The sequence below is a fragment of the Lactuca saligna genome, chromosome 4, assembly GCF_052625555.1.
Source record: "Lactuca saligna cultivar CGN05327 chromosome 4, ASM5262555v1, whole genome shotgun sequence".
Lineage (NCBI taxonomy): Eukaryota > Viridiplantae > Streptophyta > Magnoliopsida > Asterales > Asteraceae > Lactuca > Lactuca saligna.
The window spans coordinates 166,570,324-166,592,456 of record NC_136420.1 but is presented as its reverse complement, the minus strand read 5'-3'; the positions used below and the strand labels follow the sequence as shown (position 1 = coordinate 166,592,456).

General features: G+C 40.5%; 1 protein-coding gene across 1 annotated transcript; it reads right to left on the bottom strand.

The window, feature by feature from the left end:
• Positions 1–11,881: 11,881 nt before the first annotated feature.
• Positions 11,882–12,403, bottom strand: LOC145040327 (uncharacterized). The gene has a single exon (XM_078988269.1). It carries the CDS (start codon positions 12,401–12,403, stop codon positions 11,882–11,884), a length of 522 nt encoding a protein of 173 aa, XP_078844395.1.
• Between the last annotated feature and the right edge of the window lie 9,730 nt (positions 12,404–22,133).

The window sequence follows — 22,133 nt, the reverse complement described above, 5'->3', positions numbered from 1 at the left end:
AATGCTCGAATGATGGCTGTTGTTATTAGAAAACTCTGCTAAGGGTAGATAGTTGTCCCAGCTCCCTCCGAAATCCAAAACACATGCTCAGAGCATATCCTCAAGCGTCTGAATCGTTCGCTCGCTTTGTCCGTCCGACTGCGGGTGGTATGCGGTACTGAAATGCAGTCTCGTACCCAACTCCTCATGAAACATCTTCCAAAACCTGGAAGTAAAACGCAGGTCTGAAACAATCGACATCGGAACCCCATGCTGTGATACCACCTTCCTCACGTATAATTCCGCCAACTTCTCCGCAGAAGAGCTGTCGCTGATGGCTAGAAAATGAGCACTCTTCGTCAATCTATCCATGATCACCCAAATCGCATCGAATCCCCTCGCAGTCCGCGGTAATTTGGTGATAAAATCCATGGTAATCTGTTCCCACTTCCATTTGGGAATATCTAGCGGCTGCAATTTACCGTGCGGTCGTTGGTGTTCGGCCTTAACCTGCCGACAAGTCAAACATCTCTCAACAAACCATGCAACATCCCTTTTCATACAGGACCACCAATACTCCTTCCGTAGATCCAAATACATTTTCGTAGCCCCGGGATGAATCGAGAATTTTGATCGATGCGCTTCCTCCATCAAAATAACACACGCACTGCCCACAAACGGTACCCAAATCCGACCCTGAAAAGTCATAAGCGCTCGACCATCCGTGACGAATCCTGACACCTGACCTACAACTCGCTCCATCTTCTGGTTTTCTGGTTTCGCAGCCTCAGCCTGAGCTCCTCGAATAGTATCCAAAATCGGGGTCATCACCGTGAACCTCGTACAAATATCTCGGATCGGGGCGCTTTCCGCCCTACGGCTCAACGCATCGGCCACCAGATTAGCCTTCCCCGGGTGGTACAGGATCTCACAATTGTAATCCTTCACCACATCCAACCATCTCCTCTGTCGCATATTCAGATTTGGCTAATCCATCAAGTACTTCAGGCTCTTGTGGTTTGTGTAGATGGTACACCGAACCCCATAAAGATAATGCCGTCAGATCTTGAGGGCAAACACCACAGCCCCCAATTCCAGGTCGTGGGTGGGATATCTCGACTCATGAGGCTTCAACTACCTCGAAGCATATGCTATCACATGTCCCCTCTGCATAAGCATCGCCCCCAAACCCGATATAGATGCATCACAGTACACCACAAAATCCTCCAACCCTTCCGGGTGTGCAAGCACCGGAGCCTCGCACAATTTCTGACGAAGCGTCACGAATGATGACTGCTGCTCCGGTCCCCATGAAAACGCAGCACCCTTCCGGGTTATCCTAGTAAGTGGCATGGCAATCTTGGAGAAATCCTTGATAAACCTGCGATAATATCCAGCCAAACCCAGAAAACTCCTGATCTCAGTAGGCGATCTCGGCACCTCCCACCTCATCACCGCCTCAATCATGGCCGGGTCGACCAATATCCCTTTCTGGTTAACAAGATGCACGAGGAACTGGACCTCTCGTAACTAGAAATCACACTTGGAGAATTTGGCATACATCCTCTCCGATCTCAATACCCTAAGAATTTCCCTCAAATGTTCCTCATGCTGCTCCCTAGACCTCGAATACACCAAAATATCATCAATGAATACGATCACCGACCGATCTAGCATCGGTCGGCACATCCGGTTCATAAGATCCATGAACGCAACCGGGGCATTGGTGAGCCCAAAAGGCATCACCACAAACTCATAATGTCCATAACGAGTTCTGAAAGCAGTCTTCTGGATATCTTCATCCCGAACCCTCATCTGATGATAACCCGACGTCAAGTCTATCTTGGAGAACCAAGATGCCCCTTGCAACTAATCGAACAGATCGTCGATCCTAGGTAACGGATACCGGTTCTTAATCGTCAACTTGTTCAACTCCCGGTAATCGATACACATCTGGTGTGAACCATCCTTTTTCTTGACGAACAAAATCGGCGCTCCCCAAGGTGAGCTACTCGGTCGAATAAACCCCTTTCCCAACAGCTCCTGAAGCTGCGAGGATAACTCCTGCATTTTTGGTGGAGCGAGACGATAAGGCGCCTTGGCGATGGGCGCCGCTCCCAGAACCATATCGATACAGAACTCCACTTGCCTTTCCGGAGGCACACCTGGTAACTCTTCGGGGAACACATCCGAAAACTCGCATACAATAGGAACGTCATCAACCGAATTGGGCCTCCCCGCGGCCACTCGAGTATCCATCACGTAGGCTATGAATCCATTGTAGCCCTGCTGCAAACTCTGCCTTGCCTTGGAAGCCGAACAAAACGCCGACCCACACCGGGTCCTCTCTCCATAAACCGTAAGCACTCCCCCACTAGGGTCTCGAATCGTCACCAGCTGTCTCTCGCAGTCAATGACTGCCCCAAACTTACTCAACCAGTCCATGCCCACGATGATGCAGACATCCCCCATAGCTATAGGAACCAAGTCTATAGGGAACTCGACCCCAAAAATCTCGATCACACATCCTCGAATGACATCAGTGGCGTATACTGCTTTCTCATCTGCTATAGAAACTCGCAGGGGTCGACTCATCACCTCTCGATCAATACCGATGTGCTGGCTAAAAGCCAACGATACAAAAGACCGACTCGCACCCGAGTCAAATAATACCAAAGCAGGTACAGAATTCACAAGAAAAGTACCTACGCATATCATAATATAAGCACAATATCTTAGCATAAAAGTAAATACATGAAAGAATACATACCGGCTACGACATCAGGTGCTGCGCGGACCTCCTCCGCAGTCAACTGGAAAGCTCTTGCACGAGCCTTCGGAGCCTCGGCCTTCACTGGCCGAGTCTCGGTAACCCTAGCAGCAGGCGTAGATCCCGGGCAAAGATGGGGGCACTCGGCCTTCCGATGGCCGGTCTGGTTGCAATGAAAGCAAACCATGAATCCCTTGGGGAAATCCCTAGCAATGTGCCCCTCCTTTCCACACTTGTAGCAAGCACCCGATCGACATGCCGCCTCGTGACCCTTGCCGCACTTTCTGCAAGTGCGGCCCTTCTGACCTCCTGATCTCAAATCGGCGGACTTGGTCCGCTTGGCTACCAGCTAAGACTGAGCCGGCCGCCGATCCACCTATTGAGACTCGGCCTCCTCCCTGGCCTGGGTCTCCAACTCGATCTCACGCTTCCTGGCATTCGCCTGAAGCTCAGCAAAAGTCTGATATGACGAGTTCGATACGAACTCCCGAATATCCCTCCTTAGCACACCCAAATACCGACTCATCCGAGCCTGCTCCGTGGACACCTGCTCGGGGCAGAACATCGCCCTCTCATGAAACTTCCGCGTGATCACCGTGACAGAATCACTACCCTGCTTGAGGGTCAAGAACTCCTGAACCAACTGTTCCCTCTCCACCGGGGGAACGTACTCGTCTCTGAACATAGTAGTAAACCTCTCCCAAGTCACAACTGAAACCTCTGCCAGAGTGAAGTTCACCGTCACGAACTTCCACCAATCCTTTGCTCCCAGGCGGAGCTGGTTCAAGGCGAACCGTCCCCTCAGATGCTCCGGACATGAACAAGTGTAGAAGCATCCCTCGATGTCAACAATCCATCTCATCGCAGCGATTGGATGCTGCATCCCATCAAACTCAGGTGGCTTCATGTTGCTGAACTCCTGGAACAGCAACGAGTCACCTCCCTGTGGTCTGGCAGCGGCCACAGCTGCGGTAGCTGCAGCGACTGCGGCCTCAGTCAACGTGGCATACCGCTCATCAAATGTCTCCATCAGTGTGGTCTTAATAGACCCAAACATCTCCGGAATTTCAGCCCGGATCACTGCAGCCACCTCCTCATGAATCATCTGATGAAGCTCCTCGTCAGTCACACTACTCGTACCAGGTCTGTGGCGTGGTCCAACCATGATGTCTCTGAAATACAACATAAAAATAATAGAGACTCTATCGAGCATAATCGCACTCGATAACGCAGCCCCACAAAGTCTCCATACCCATGGATTCTTACTTGGGTTGCCCATTGACCCGGTGTCTTCAGTAGTACGAGCCCAATACTACCAACTACACCGCATAAGCATTCACCCCAAGTCCTCCTCCCTAAACCCCGGATCCTAAGTACTCTATTCTTGCCATGCACTAGCTACCCACTCACTCTCAAAGCACCTCATAGAAGCAGGTTTCCCTAGACTAAGGCATCACAAATCAGGCCACTCTAGTCCTAATATGAATACCTAGTCTACTAGCATGCATATCCTATCATGTCATATCTCATAACTCATATTGTAAGAGTATTTTGGGGATTTTACCGTTCGGGTGCTGGCTGACTGTACACACTTCTTCTTCTTTGGTCGTTTCAAGAATCACTTATCAAATTTTATTGATTTATTAATTAAAATTTTCTCAAATCCCCGGTTTGAGTTCAGTTACGCCCGAAAGTGTACCCGAATCCCTCAAACCAAGGCTCTGATATCAACTTGTAACGACGTAAATTTTAAAACCAAATTTTCATTTTTGCAAACATCAAAAACATCGATTAATATTTCAAATTCAAACGTAAACAATATTGTCACAACCGAATACATCACAAAGATCATAAAAATAGTTTTTCCAGATAATGTGTACGATCACGCCGGCGCCTTCCCACGATCCTCGCTAGTACCTGAAACACATAACACAACAATTGTAAGCATAATTGCTTAGTGAGTTCCCCAAAATACAACCTACGCACATACACCTTTCCAGGCCCTGACCTTCCGGTCCATGTGTCTCAGGGGACTTCCGTCCCGACTGGGTAAACCTTCCAGTCCTACCCACGTCAACCTTACGGTCCATATTACAATGCCTTCCGGCCCATAACATATTCGCCTTCCGGCCCATAACATAATGCCTTCCGGCCCATATCAAGCACATATAACGATTAACTTATCACACATAATGCATATATGTCATATCATATTCGACCTTCCGGTCATACAGTCAAACCCTTCCGGGTACAATATAGTGAGAAGACTCACCTCGTGGAAAGTCTAAGATCTCGTGTCTTCGCTATCACCGAATCCAACGACGGCTCAACCTCGCCTAAGCATAAAAATATCATTTAATACATAATGAATTCCACTACTAAAAATTTACCCCTTATCATCCTTCCTGAAAGGGTAAAAGACCATTTTACCCTTCCTTGACCTAAAGTCCTCATGTTGACCAAAACCCTAAAAGTCAACAAAAGTCAACCATGAGAGTATGTGGGGCGTACTGCTAGATGTACGCAGGGCGTAGATCGCTAACTCACCCTGTATTGGGGTCTCCACCCAGTACGCTGGAAGTTACGCCCAACGTAACCGCCAGAATCAGCCACCCTGCATTTTTGGTCTTAATCGGTTAAATCATTAGTCCAACTTCCAGATCCAGCTCCTTTAGTGTGTCTAAACCCATAAAGTTGAGACCTTTAGGCCTTAGCATAGCTGTAAAGGCTCCAACATCAGATAACAACCTTTTATTCAAACTCAAGGACCTAGATCTCATGCATGGTGCAATACCCACGTCCAAGATGCCATTTTTATGAGTCTATAACTCTAATAGATCAGAAACATGAAGCATCTAAGCTTATGGAGGCCATTTGCACAAAAGTCTCCACCTTTGGGACTTAAACCCTAGAAAATCACATCTAAAGCATATAACAAGAACCAAGTGTCAAGATCCAAACTTTTTACCTGAAATTGAAGCTTTAACCCTTGCAAAGCTCAGATCTACACTTGAGCACCACTTCTAGCCTCTACAACAAGCTCTTCTTCTCCTTTGCAACCTTAAAATGGCACTAACAAGCTTAGAATGCACACACAAAGGCTTAAGGACGATGACACACACTATTTAGGGTTTCACTCTGAGGGGTGGTGGCTGAGAAGTCCAGCCACACATTCCTTTTATAGCCTCAACAAAGGAAATTAGATTTTGGAATCAGTTATGCAGGGCGTAACCTTGGGTACGCCGCGCCTACCTGAGGGGGAACGTGTCCAAATAAGGCGTGCGAGTACGCGCAACGTACACCTTGTACGCCCAGCGTACTCGCCTACCATGAAAACCCTAAATCATTAACTTAATCAAGATGCAAGGCCAAAAGAAGAATACCCGGATTTCGGGCTGTTACATATTAGTTTTAACACATATAAAAAACTAATGTATGTAAAGTAAACATAGTTACTTGCTGTTATTACCATTTAGTAAATCTCTATTATCCAAATTGCGAGTTCCGTAACCATACGATAGAATAGATATGGCAATAAGTAGTCCATATCACCTTATGACTTTCGTTACCCTTGAACCTTTCGGTTCGGCTGTAGCTTGCAGCCAAGTGTGGGGTAGTCAGCCCCATATAGATCCATACACTCAAGTTACGTTCTCTCTCCAGGAGATTCTGATTACGGGGGCGGTCCTCCACTTTCGTATCTATGTGGAGTGTTACTGAGGACATGTCTCCAAATTATAGGAATAACAAATTTACTAGTAATAATATAGAAAGGTACTGATGCAAACGATGATCCTCCACTCGCGTATCTCTGTGGAGTGTTACCGAGGACAAAACACTGTACCATGTTTCATGTTTCAAGATCAAAGGTTATTCTTTTAACTGATATAATGTGGAAAACCATTTGTGAAAATATAAAACACAACATTTAATAATGTTTTTCACAAATAATACGATGGTGTGTTCTGCGAGTTCAAAATGTTATCTATTATGATTATCAGTGTTAAAAGCATATGAATTAGGGAACGCAACACATGTAAAAACAAGTTTAAAGTATAAGTATTCCTTGTACTTTGCTTGTATTCCCCCTGAAAACAGTGAAAAACATTGAAAAGAGTAGGGGTATGAACTCACCGCTTAATGTAGGGTTCGAGTGTCAACGGATGCCCTGAACGCATATGGCCCCTATTATTCACGTGACGACACATAAATGAGTTAGAAATAAGGTGTTTCATGACTAAACATGATAGGAAAACATCCTTAGGGCTTGGAATTACTAAGAATAAGTGTCCTATGATCCAGACTTAATGAGTTATGCAAGTTTAAGGCCAAATATGGGCATTAGAGTGGGTGTATGGTCTTGAAAATGAGTGTGCGGCTGGGGAGTGCGGCCAGGAGTGTGTGTGAGGCAACACACAAGAGTGTGCGGCTGTACATTCCTCATTTGAGTCTATATGATGATTTTGAAGTGTTTACTCTTCACACTTGGGATATTTGAACGTATGCTGCCCCCATGTGAAGGTGTGCGGCCGTATACCTTCAAGGGATGATGAACATGATGAACATGATGTGTTTTAAGCTTGGGATTCAAGTGTTTACCACTATACTTAGCTTGAAAATGGAGTAGATCACAATTATGAAGCCTTCCAAGTGTTCTTGGTTGATGATTTTAGAGAGAGAAAGTAGAGAGAGGGAAGAGAAACATCCAAATGAATGAATGAAGGGGTATCCATCCATATAAGGTATTGAGTGTGAGGGTGAAGGTGAGTGCGGTTGGGTGTGCGGCCGTACAAACAGGTGTGTGGCCGCACACACAAGTGTGTGGCTGCACACACGTTAATATTTTTCCATATTGGTATAGAATTACGTGCTGTGCGTTGCATCTTTGCTCCTCCTGGAACTTGATGATAAAGAATGTTCAGCGGTGGTAGAGATGATGCTGCCGATTCTATCTCCTCCATTGGTTTGCTCTCTTCCATTGGTTCATTCTCTTCCCATTCATTGGAAGGTAAAGGTGCTCCACCCTCAGAAGGTATTGGATGAAAGGTGGTTGGATTTATAGGGTAGTAAGGATCGCCTACCATCACATGGAATGAAAGTTCCTCTTCTTCATCCGTATCCTTGATGATTATCCATTCTCGTGAATGTGCCATGTCGGATTCCTATATATTTTGGATCACCAAGAGTTTAGTCTATTAAATATTTCTCCCAAATTAAATAGTTCATATGATCTGATCATAATAAAATGTAGTTGCACACCTACACCTAGTTATGATAGGATCTATGCACATATAAACTTTAGTTGGAATATTTGATCTAAATCCTTGAGATCAAAAACATTCCGGGTATTAAGGTGTATTCTCATCGTGGGTCTGAGTCGTTATATCTGACTCTATATTCTTATTTATTATATTCACGCTTTTACTATTGTTTGTTATTTCAGGTCTATCTGATAAGGCTCCGGCCAAACAGGACTGCCGAAAGGGCATGATCATTTTAGGATATAGCCGTTCTGAAATCCAGAACCCAAATTGACATGTCTATCCTTGTCACCGCTCCCGTAAGTAGTCCTTCAGTAGTATAATTAATAATAGTTTTTATTTATAGGATAAGGGATATACGTAAACCTAATAGAGTAAGTCCTAAACTATAGTCGTGCTTTCCTAAGAAAGTACTAGTTCACTATAGTTAATAGCTTTGATACCAATCTGGCACACCCTGGCCGTCGACGGAAACACCTGGTAGTGTAACGTCATTTTTCGTATCACAGTTATATAACATACATCGAACTATACTTAAAGAAAATACATACCTTTATTGATGTTTGAAAGTCACATTATTGTTTTCCTAGTATTTATTACATAATATCTGACTATGACATACTTCATAATGAACAGAAAGATAATAGTAAAACTTCACTTGTTCGAATACATACAACCTTTTCAAGTTCCTGAAAACACATGAATTTTAAAATACGTCAACATAAAGTTGGTGAGTTCACAGGTTTTGACTCCATAAAATAATACATTTTTCCACATTCAAAAGTATAGTTTTGAAAGTATCATTTTGACTTTCCAACATTAGGTATTATAGTATACTTATCAATTAAGTGTTATACCTAAATATTTCTTAATCTTAAGGTATAAGTAGGGGAAAACTTATACTTAACTTTAATACTTGTATACGACAAGGTATAATGTTTCTAACAATTTGCTACCATGAGCCTGTAACCGCTGCTATGACATAATACCTCTGATAGAACAATACACTCATGATTTACCATGAGAACAAATACACTCATGATTTAACATGAGAAACAACACCATACGCTTCATCGATGCCGGAATAATAACAAATAAAAGGATAGTTCATCACTTGTTTTTGGTTGACTGTAGCTAACAATCACAAGTGGGGTGGTCAGCCGGTATACTAATTATACACGACTTCCTTGCTCACACGGGATTAACGGTTACAGTTCAGAGGATTTCCACTAAGATCCCCAATCTTAGTTGATGAATACAATTACTCATGTAGACTTTGACAGCTTTCCTATAGCTCTAACAACAAAATCATGTTCATGTCTAAAACCTTATGTTACTAGACTTCGCTTTTAAACGTTACTCCTAACTTCATAATATTTAGGCAGTATAACAGCTATATCTTGAAGTAAAAACCAGGTTTTATCTTGACCTAAAACCACTAATAACAACATATAATGTTCCTAGTTTTATCTTGACATAAAACTATCAATAACAATACCAAGTTTTATCTTAACATAAAACTAACAATAACAATATATAACATATCGAGTTTTATCTTGACATAAAACTATTAATAGCAACATACTTCATAACTTAATATATAGAACTTCCGAGTATAACATCGGAATTATATTGTACACAACATATATATATATATATATATATATATATATATATATATATATATATATATATAATCCTAAGTATAACTCAAGATCTACATTAATATACTACTATAACAATAACAAGTTGATAACGTTACAATAGTTGTATATTTTCAGATACGAAATAACTATATTCCGGTTATTATAACTATCTATGTTGATACTAATATATTATCATATAGACATAATAATAAATATATACAATATTTAGCATGCGTTTTCCCCCGAAATTATTAGAAAGTGGGGCCGTGAAACTCACCTTAGTAGCGTGATTTTATGATATCTAAGCAAAACAGTCAGCGTCACGAAATCGTCGGGGCTTGGGATGCAAGATGGCTTCAGCAAGAGAGAGAGGAAATAAGGAAATGGTGTAAGGAATAGCTGAAGTCGAACCTGCTATTTGTAGTAAGATTTTAGGACTTTCACGTAGTGAGTTTTATAAAACTCACGTCATGAGTCTTGCATGCTCATCCCGTAGACTTTCCATTTGCGTCCCTAGCTTCGGAAGGTTGCCATGTGACTCCTCACGTCGTGAATAACTCTTTGTTCACGTCGTGAGTTTGGATTCTATCATCCTGCAGCCTCGTCGCACCTTCTGGATTCCGATATATGGATAAATGATCCCTCACGCCGTGAGTGTCATAAAACTCACGTCGTGAGTTTAGTTAGATTTACGGTTTCTAAAAGATGAATCTTCGGAAGGCCAGAACTTTTGCATACGAACTCTGTTTTTGATGTTCTTTATATGCACACGTAGGTATTTACGAGTACTAAAACTCTCTTTTAGACTTAAATAGCTAATTGTAAATCTATTTTAAATTCCTCTTATTATAGAGATTTATAGTGTTCGGTTATCATAACTTCTTCATGCGATGTCAGATTCAGACGTTCTCTATATTTTTGGAATCGTACGGACAGATACTTTGAGTTGTATCATAATGAAAGTTCATATTTGTATTAGAATTTATCATGAACTACATAACATTCTTACCACATTACTAGGTTAACATAATCACATTACATGATTGGCATAATCACATTTGATTGTCTATTGACCTATTTTGACTAGTGTTACACCAGATAAGGATAACCACTGAAACCCTAATTTCCACACCCTATATAAAGACCCCTAAGGCATGGGATTTCGGCTACACTTGAACCCTAGGAGTCTTGGAGCCGATTTTCCCTCTCCCCTCTCTCTCTCTCTTGCTTTACCAGTTGCTTTGGTGTTTTTAAGCGATTAGAGGCACAACATATGGGGTGCTAAAGCTCTTAAAGCTTCATGATCTATAATTAACAATCAAGGAATTCATCTAACTTGTTTATTTGATATTCAATTAGTTTTGTTGTATGCTAGATTAGGGTTCACAAGCTTTGGATAAATTTTCATGTATAATAGATAAACCTAGATCCAAAGCTTTAGGGTTTTGCATGTGCACATATGGTGTTCTTTTGCTCGAAACCCATCAATTACACAATCATCTTCTTAGTCATTTCCGAAATGATGGTAACGACATACTTGAAGAAAACGGAATTAATTAGTAGTGACGTGGTAACCTTTTGACTTTCCCTAATCTAAGTGCAAGTCCTATCCTTCCGATAATATAGGCCTCTACTACTATTCACACGTAATCATACTCGTCCCATGTATTGTCTTATAGTTTTCCAAGTCACCATACAAAAATTTCGCGTAAGCATTTAACACATCGAATAACATAACCAAGCTTTATATTATTTTTTGAAACGATTACATAGATGTTCAAGTTCAACCTATACTATGCCTCTAATAGGCTACACCACATGATACTATCCACATGGCTACTTTATATCTTGTTCATCGGATATAAAGTCCCTTACTCCTGATCCCTTGCTATGTCACCTGCTTCATCGAGGATCATTTGGAATGCTCTTCCCTTTGGCTTTGGCAGTGCATTTGGCCTTGCTGCTTCATTTTTCTTCGGGCAGTCCCTAGAAATATGCCTTTATTCGTTACATCTAAAGCACACCTTGTTGTTGAATGTGAACTCATTGTTGTAATGCCCAGACTTTCCACACTTGAAACATGTCACCTCATCGTCACATTTTCCAAGGTATTTCTTCTTGCACTTATCGCACCATCTTGCTTCACCTCCTCCTCCTCCGGACTTCGAGAATTTTCTCTTATTGCTGGACCTTAAAGATCCATCAAACTTCATTTTCTCGCCAACCTAATCTTTCTCTAGACGCTTTTCTGTTATCTGGGTCTTACCATTCTTAGCTGCCCAGATGGCGACTTTCAAAGTGGTTGCTTGCTTGACCATTATACTAAAGTCCGCTGGCAATTCATTATTAAACTTGTTGAATTTGGAGAGTTTAGTTGGAACTAGGTAAGAATCAAGCTTCATCTTCTCCGTAAAACTTGCAACATACTTGGTGACACTCATTCTTCCCTTCTTTATGTTCTGAAAATCGTTGTTGATCTCAAGAAGATGTTGCTTAGAGCAATACTGCATTTTCAGTTGCACCAAAAATTCTTCCCAAGACATCTTGCTAGCTTCTCCTTTTGGCATGATATTAGGTAGTAGCTTCCACCAGCTCAGTACTCCTGACTTTAATAGTGTAACTGCAAGAGCGATCTTCTGTTTATTGTTGCAGTCGCAACTTTCAAACATCATTTCCATCTCGGAGATCCAATCTATGACTTTCACTGGAATTGGGCTTCCAGAAAGACTTGGTGGTTTGGATGCCATGAAAACCTTGTCCTTTCATCCACGTCCATCATTTTCTCAATCGGGGTGGCTTCTCCTACCCACTCATGGTTCAGCTTGACTGAAAGTCTGACTATAGTTCCCTTCATTAGATTGCTTAATGTTCAGCTCGGGTTGTTCAATAGGTATAGTAGGCTCATCACTATTCTGTCGAAGTAAACACATTGTTTCCTCCATCTGATGATCCAACATCATTTGGATCATCGCTTGCACTCCTGCCATCGTGATTGGCTCAGGTGAAGCTGCTTCTTTAGGTGCACGCTTAATCACATGCCATTGATTAACATTTCCATTAACGTTTCCCAATCCGCTTCAGGTTCTTGCCGTGTCGATCCATACACTATATTAGACATTCGGTGTGCACTACCGAGAATTTAGATAGGAAAGCTTTATTTACGGTAGACGTATAAATCTCCTTATCTTTTTGTAAAATTACATGCCCCTTCTAATACTGTAATTAAACATTTAGAAGTCTGAACACATAAAGTTTCCAAATCCGGTCGGCAACAGACCATAGATTCGATCAAACGATAGCATCATAAAGCATCACAAATCATTTAGCACATAAAATAAATTTAGGCATCTTCCTTAAATTAGCTAGTGTTCGTGTCTATTCTGGTGTACTACCTAAAATATATTAGACATACTCCTCACTATCATCACTACTTAAAATATATTGAATGAGGATGTGGTTATGTCACTAGATGAGATTCAGGTGGATGGGCGCCTAAATTACGTTGAGAGGCTCGTAGCTATTTTGGAGAGAAAGGTGAAATTTTTAAGGAGAAAGGAAGTACCTTTGGTGATGGTACAATGGCAGCGTCGGAGGGGATACGAATGGACTTGGGAGCCGGATGCTGAGACGCGGGAGCATTATCCGGAATTGTTCACTATAGTGGGCTTGAAGGATTAAGCTTAGTTCAAGTGGGGGAGAGTTGTAACATCCCAATCTTTAGGTACAAATTTAAAGCTTTATAAATATATTTTCAGGGCAACTCGATGAGTTGGGAGGTGTCGACTCATTGTGTAGAGTTATAATGGTTGCACATTGTTCAAGATCTAGTCGACGAGTTGGAAGGCCCCAACTCGACGAGTTGAATGCTGAATTTGAAACCCTAATATTTAGGGTTTTACACCCTACCTAAAGACCTTATGACTCATTCTTGGCCTCCCTTATCGTCCCATCAGTCCAGAGAAACCCTATTTCATGCCTCATCTCTCATTTTGAGTGTGTGTGAGCTTGGAGTGTGATTTTTGGTGCTCTTTTGGAAGGAACTTGAAGCTTGAAGAGGATTGATTCAGAGGAAGGCTTTAGATTTGGGATTTTCATTGTTGCTGCAACCATTTTGAGGTATAAAGTCGATATCTTAATCATCCCTTTGCTAGATCTCTTCATTTGAAAGTTTATGGCCATCATTAGCTTATTTTGGCACCATTCTTGGATTTGAGCATGTTATGATGCTATAACTTCAGATCTGGACATCTCATGGCCGCCATGGACTTAATGTCGCCAACTTTATCAAGTCTTGGCCCTCCTTTATGCTCTATGTCCCTTAATAAGCTTTGTTTTAGTGTTTTAGCCTCTTGATGCCATGCATGGACGTAAAGTTAGCAGCTTTATGTGGTATTTCAGTTCTAAGGGACCAAATCTATTGTTTATAGCACTAGATTCGCTTGGGAATTGGCTTAATGCTTTAAGACTAGGAGAACTCAGCGAGCTGCCTAGCTAACTCGGCGAGTTGAATCGGATTTTCCTGTTTTCTGCATACCATAGAAACTCGACGAGTTGGTTCGGGTCTTTCTCGTTTTTCTAAGTATTGAAGGAACTCGATAAGTCGATAGATACACTCGACGAATTTGGTCAACATGGACTGTTGACCTTAACTGTTGACTTTGAGTTTGGCCATGGTTGACCAAGTTTTACTTTGAGGCAATTTTGGTATTTTGAGGTTTTGATAGAATGGTTATATGGTGGTGGTAGGTGTTGAGTCTAGAGCTGAGTCTTGGAGTTGGTATTTGGTCTTACCAGTTCAGCACTACTTTTAAGGTGAGTCATCCTCAGTCTACTAACAAGGTCGAAGGCACCAAGGCTGACCCTTTGGATTGTATCCTAGTTATCGTATTATGCTATGTGTAGTGATCTATTAGATCTGTACCCTAGTATATAGGATGGTGCTATACTTGATGATCTATTAGGTTTGTATGATTATTGTATGTGCTAGCTAGCGTTTGATACTTATGTGATATTGTGATTGTAGGTGGGTTGAGGTGGTCTTGCTATGTGTTGAAGGCTAACAGACCTAGGGCGGCCCAGATAGAATAAAGGCCCAACAGGGTGTACCAGTTAGGCCTAAGGCCCGGAGAATGGTCCAGATTGGCTGAAGACCTGATGAGGCGGTCCAGTCATGTTGAAAGTTCTGTGAGTGGTCCAGATAGGCTGAAGGCCTGGTGAGGCGGTCCAGTCAGGTTGAAGCCTCTCTATGCATATTTTTTGTTCATGATATTATTCTAGTTTATATGGTGTAGTATTTTGGGGGAAACTCACTAAGCTTTGGGCTTACAGTTGTGGATTTAGTTTCAGGTACTTCGGATGATCGTAGGAAGGCGAAGGCTTGATCGTGTACCTCCTCATAAAAGTTATGTCGTGTTTTTTTGGGATTACTATGATGACAAACGATTTTGAAAAAATATTGTAATAACTGGTGGTTTTTGGATGTTTGAAAAAGTTTAAAATTTTTATGAATTTTATGGATATCAGATATAGGGTACTAAATCCATAGCTACCAATGTTCATTTGTAAGGCACTAAGTCTATAGCTGCCAATGTTTGTTTATGAGGCACTAAGTTTATAGCTATCAAAGTTTTTTATAGTACATCTGGTGAACACATTGTTCACAACACCTACATGTTGCGAGCTTGCTAGTGTTCCAATGAAATGTCTAGAATAGTCCGTTGTTGTCATCATTACTCTTCTATATGACTGGGCCATCACTTGGGTCACCGATTGGGCCATCGTTTCTCATCATCTTTCACCTCTGATCATTTCTATCATCTTTTATATCTCATCTTTCATCTCTCATCTCATCTCTAATCTAGCCATCTTTACCCATCATAATTATAGGTATAACATACGTATACGGTTTAAATTAAATAAAACATGTATATTTTCTTCATCCAACATAGATATCAAGAATACAGATAATATGTACACAAACACATAATTTATATTAAATACTTAATATCTATGTGTAAGATAAAAGTAACTATACACTCACTTGTTAAAGTGATGATTCCAAACTCGAGCAGCACTTCGCTTCTAAAGATTCTATCTTCCTTCGATGAAACCTAGCATTATTATCGCTAAGTTTTAGTCTAACGTTTATTGTGACTAATTATTAGTCTAGATTCTTCGTTAACTCAAAGTCTAATTTCATGATCAATCAAGTAGGGAACAACCAGGTAGGATCATATTGGAGGGAGAGTCTGTTTGGTATACGAAGTATACTGTTTGGAAATCCCACTTTAAACACCTCAGTAAATCCCAAGCTAGACATCATCCCCATAAGTAGATCAATTAGTATAATGAATTGGAATCACTGATAAATCGTATTTATAGGATCATTATAACGATAATGAACTTAAACATAAGTTATACTAAAAGTATGGTAAGGATAACTCAACTTGCAAAAGGTTTAGAGAGGAAACGGGATTTGCAGGGGTAGAGATTCAAAGCCGAAAAGCTCTTTTTCTTGGAGCCTTCGGGTGTTCTGGGGCTTTCCTCTAGCACCTTGAGGTTTCTACGGCTTTGGGAGGGTTTTGGGAGGCATAGAGAGAATTTAGAGAGAGAAGTGAAGGGTTTTTGGTGTGAAAAATGAAGGCACTCTTACATGGTATTTATAGGATGAATTTTGTACCTACCCATCGAGTTTTATCCTCCAACTCATCATGTTGATGCCACATGTCACCCTCTGGTGGCAAGGCTTGAGGAGAAAGCAATGGTCCAGATGAAGCCAAGTCACCCCCTTCGCAGCAGCATCCTTCTGTCTTCTAAATTCCATAACATTCACATATGAGCTTTGTTATTGACATTCTTTATATCCTCACGTAGGTATTGACAAGATCTACAACTTGCATTTTGACTCCATTAGCTAATTCTTGACCAATTTTAGATTTAACAGTATGAGAAGACCACACTATTAACACCCGTGTAAAATTCATAACTTCTACATATGCACTCCGTTTTCAACTACCTTTTTATTTTTGAGCTCCTATTAATGAGATATGCAATTCTCATTTAAGTTTCATTGGCTAAAAATCACTCGATCTAAAGTTCAAATTCCCGGCCGTATACTGCTATGCGAAATCTTAGAAAAGTCATAACTTCCTTATATGAAGTCATATTTTTACATTCTTTTTATGCAGGCTCTCACTTTAATGTATACCACAACTTTCATTTACTTCTATAAGGATATAAAGTAGTTTATCAAAAATTCACTTTTTACGATCCTGGTGTGGTGCCGGTTTTGCTGTAAAACTTAGACAGGTCCTAACTTCTTCATTATAACTCGAATTTCGGCGTTTTTTATATGTATGGAACCCTTGTGACATATACTATAACTTGGTTAAGATTATTTACTCTAAATAATGTTCCATCAAAAATTCATTTTTGATGCTTACTGTCTCTAATTTGACTAGCCTGAATCAGCGGGCGTTACAAATCATCCACTTAGCACTTCCACGATTGATAAACATGGAATGTGCTATGATTCTAACTGAGCTCATCTGGAAGATCCAAAAGATACAAAACCCGGCTTGTCAGGGCGAAAACCCTGAAAGGGTCGATATACCTGGGGCCCAACCTTCCCCTCTTCCTGAATCGGATGGCACCTTTCCAAGGTAACACATTCAAGAGAACCATATCCCCCACTTGGAACTCTATGTCTGATTGGTTTCTTTGGGTATTATTGGGTTTTGAGCATTTAAACACTCCTATGGTGTACATGCAACCCTAGAAACCTTGGATCTATGTTTGACTAAGATACATGCAAAATTGATTTTCCAAGGTTCTTAACCTATCTAGCATACATGGGGAACTTTTCATCATAAAAGATAGTAAGATATACATACCTTTAGTTGCTTGGATTCCTTGAGAACCTTGTGAGACTAGCACCTCAAGTGTGATGCCTCAAATATCTCACACAACACCAAATACACTTGGAATAACCTTGAGAGAAGTATAACACTTCTAAAATTGGATAGCCCTCTTCTTTTCTTACTAGTGCCGATTTTCGTCTACAACATGATGCTTATATAGTGTGTCATAATTAGGGTTACACCAAGTAAACCCTAACTTGACGTGACTCTTCATTTCCATGATCCATGGGTTCAAAAACACCATGGAGCATCCATTGATCATCCTATGGGTTTTAGCCCAACTTGATAATCCATGGAGCGTTAGACCACTATATAAGTATGAGTGATTTACACAATCAACCCATATATTTAATTAGTCTTGTTTTGATCACTTAATTAACTCCAAATTGATTCTTGATGAATACTAATTAAATAATACTATTAATATAATAGAACTTATAATATATTAATTAACCATAAGTGTTATTTCTCTCATTTTGGTCTATCTAAATGCATGATACCATGCAACCCAAATGGACCATGACGGGTCGGGTCAAGTACATACCAAATATAGTTATGGACTTATGCACTATATCTAACAGTCTCCCACTTGGATAAGCCTAATACCTATAGCTGCAAGTATGACTTCAGGAACCGATCAACAATCGTAGCTCTTTCAAGGTCTCTTAGAACTGAGATGATGGTGATACGCCATTTAAGATAAGTGGTCATATTATCCTCTGTTCTAGATTTCAGCTGGAAAAATACATGGAACAATGTCTTACTTATTGTCCAGCAGTTTGTTTCTCGATTTCCAATTTGTTTGGCTTAAACTAATTTGAACACATCAAATTAGTTCTGACCGGGCCCGGTACATGGGTCAACACAAAGTTATCGAGGGGCCCAGATATCGCTTCTAAACCAAGAAGGAACAAATAAACTTCGACTCATACGCTTGTTCTACTACTTGTTGAATCATACACAAAGGCATGTTTTATAACATCGAGTTACCAATGCGTTTACGTACAATCAATGTATAACCAACTCATAGGCAACAAGTCATATCTCTAGGTTTGAAGACTTATACGATATTACCATCTCACGATCACTCGAGATAAATTCCATGAAGTGATACCAGTGAGCGTGGGTTGAATCCAATACTCAAAACTTATGTGCACTCATGAGTGTTGTAGCACCACTTTGTCCAACATCTTAGACCTCTACAAGCCAACCCATGACAGTCTTGATTCATATCTACTTCCTGTTGGATAAGGTGTCTAAGTCCATAACTATTTCTGGTATGTACTTGACCCGACCCGGCATGGTCCATTTGGGTTGCATGGCACCATGCAATTGGATAGACTAAATGAGAGAAATAACACTTGGAGATTATTAATATATTATAAGTTCTAATATATTAATAATATTATTTGATTAGTTTGATCAAGAATTAATTTAGAATTAATTAAGTGATCAAAAGATAACTAGTTAAATGTATGGATTGATTATGTAAATCATCCATATCTTGTATAGTGGGCTAAAAGGCTCCATGGACTATCAAGTTGGGTTCCACCCATAGGATGCTCCATGGATGCTCCATGGGAGTTACAAACCCATGGGTCATGGAAATGAAGATTCATGACACATTAGGGTTTAACCCTAGATGTGTCAACACTATATAAGTAACATGTTCTCCACCTAAAATCGGCTACACTAAGAAACAAGAGGGCTTGGCCGATTTTGAGAAGTGAGTATTCTCTCATAAGTTCTTCAAAGAGCATTTGGTGTTGTGTGAAGCATTTGAGGCATCACACTTGGGGTGCTAGGCTCACAAGGTTTCAAATAACACAAACAACAACAAGGTAAGTTATTCTATCTATACTTTATGTTAAAATTGTTCCCCATGTATGCTAGCTAGGAATATAACCTTGGAATTCAACTTTGCATGACAATTAGACAAACATAGATCCAAGGTTATTAGGGTTGCATGTACACTTAGGAAGTGTTAGAATGCTCAAAACCCATCAGTGGTATCAGAGCCTAGGCTTGTTTGTTCTTATTTGTGCTTAAAAGTTGAAAACAGAATCGGAAATTTTTCTGTCTGCGAATGGACTCGTCGAGTCTATAGGGGGACTCGTCGAGTCCATGAGTATCTTCAACCAACTCGGCGAGTCAGTTTATGCACTCGGCGAGTAGGGTCGACTGAGTGCAGATTTTCGATTTAGTTGCTGGAAATGAATTAGAAACATTACCCTAAACTGTTTTGGTAATTGAAAACTTGTTTTTGGTGGTGTAATGTCTTTGCTAATTCATTTACACCAACTAGTTATCAAAATTACAAAGTTTTATGTAATTTTTTGATTGTGTTCATATTCATGTTCTTGTTCTTATGATGTTTTAGATGATCATAGGAATTATTTGTAACCTATGTGGTAGATTAATTCTTGATCATAATGTGTTTTAATGGAGTCCATAACTTATCCTTAAGTTATGGAAAACCAAGAGTCACACTTGAGTTAAAACCATTAAGAAAAAACACAAGAGTTAGAAAAATGAAGAGTCTTCATTTTATTACTCTATTAAACTCATAAGTTACAAGAAATGAAAAGTTTTGAAAGTTACAAAACTTGCCCTCAAGTTTTGGAACAAGTAAAGTTAAGTTAAAACTTTAAGTTCCAACCCCTAGAATTTTAAAAGTTAAAATTCAACCCTTATACTTATATTATGATGATTTAATAATTATATATATATGTATAAGAATAAAGTCGTCTTACCGATAGTACGCCTCATTCACGAAGCCGGTCTATAAGGTGGGTATAAGGTTGTTGCCTATAAAATGGTGACTTAATGGGTGAATATTCTCACCCACCGCTTGCTTGACTGGTGGAGGGTCGTTAGCCGAACGGGTAAGACAAGGACTTATAAATTCTCATTCAAAGTATGATGAATATAATAAAGTAACTAAATGTTTATTAAATTCCCAATCTTAGTTACTTTAGGAAAAATGTGAATAAGGTGCTAATCCATGAAATTACACTTTACACTTTGTCTAAGTCGTTGGTGGAGCGTGTGTGGTTAACCGGCACACTAACTTGGACTTAACAAGGTAGGTAAATGGTGACTTAAGGTTTATTATAGTATCGGTGGAGCGTGTGTGGTTTACCGGCACATCGATTGAGTGATAAACTTCAAGGGTACCAAGTGATTTGCATGGTTACTTCACACCTCGTTTTGTGATCCTCGGCATCCCAGTCACAAAACCTGGAGGGCACTCCCGAGATTGAAACATGCCTTTGAAAAGTTCATTGGATCTCAAAGAATCTAGGAATTTCTAAAACCTATAAAAACTAAATATCTAATATTTGGGTTTTCGTGGTGGAAATTGGTGAATCGTCATTCACCTACCTTTCAAATATGGTATAGCTTAGATTACGGCATACCTCTTCTAAGTTATATTATATTGTGATTGGATCCTAGCCTTAATATTACATTTGGGTGTTTTATTAAGGACTCTCTTAAATCTATACTAAACTTGTCCTTCCTTTTTAGATGTCTTCAAATAATGCTTCTGGCTCGAATCCTAATGGCTCCTTTACTCTTATGAGTCTGTGTGGGAAAGTCACCTTTGATGGATCCAACTTCAATAAATGGATCAGAAACATCAGGATGATTACCCGCTACGAGGACAAAGAATATGTCCTTGACAAGGAGCTTAAGGAAATTGACGAGTCCACTGCAACTCCCCAGGAGATCGCTGCCTTTCATACTCATGAAAGAGATGCAACCAAGGTGGCTTGCATCATGTTGGCCACCATGACAGCTGAACTCCAAAAGTCTTATGAAGATTTCTACCCTTATGAAATGCACCAAGATTTGATGGAAAGATACCATCAAAGTGCACGAAAAGAGAGGTACGAAGTCATCTGCTCCATGATAACAACCATGATGAAGGATGGAGAGTCCGTCACGAGCCACATGCAGAAAATGCAAAGGTATATGGATCATTTGCTGAAGCTCAATGTGAACTTCCCTGAGGAGTTTGCAATAGATATCATTTTGCACTCCTTACCATCGTGCTATGATCAATTCCGCATGACATATCACATGAACAAGGAAGAGGTCACCCTCAGCAAACTTCAGGGACTTCTCAAGACCGCAGAAACAGGTCTTAAGGGGAAGTCGGTTGCTATCACTCCTACTCCAGACTCAACTCCGGTCTTGGCAATCGGGCAAAGTCGAGGGAGGAAGAGAAAGAGATCTTCAAAGGGTACCAAGGCTCGGACCCTTGATGGCTCTTCTTCAAGTGGAACCAAGAAATGTTTCATTACTCCTTCTTCTGACCCAAAAGAGGCTGAATGCTTCTATTGCCATGAAAAAGCTCATTGGAAGCGAAACTGCCCAAAGTACCAGCAGGATGTGAAGGATGGGAAAGTCAAACCCAACCATGCAGGTATTTACACTATCATTTCTAATAACTCACCCCATTCGAAATCTTGGGTCCTTGATACCGGTTGCGGTATTCATATTTGTTGTGACTTGCAGGGACTAGGAAGAAGTGAGAATGTGGAGCAAGGAAGAA

Bases quoted from the DNA above. Each gene is read 5' to 3' on its own strand.
- LOC145040327 (XM_078988269.1), bottom strand. From the start codon at position 12,403: ATGGCATCCAAACCACCAAGTCTTTCTGGAAGCCCAATTCCAGTGAAA.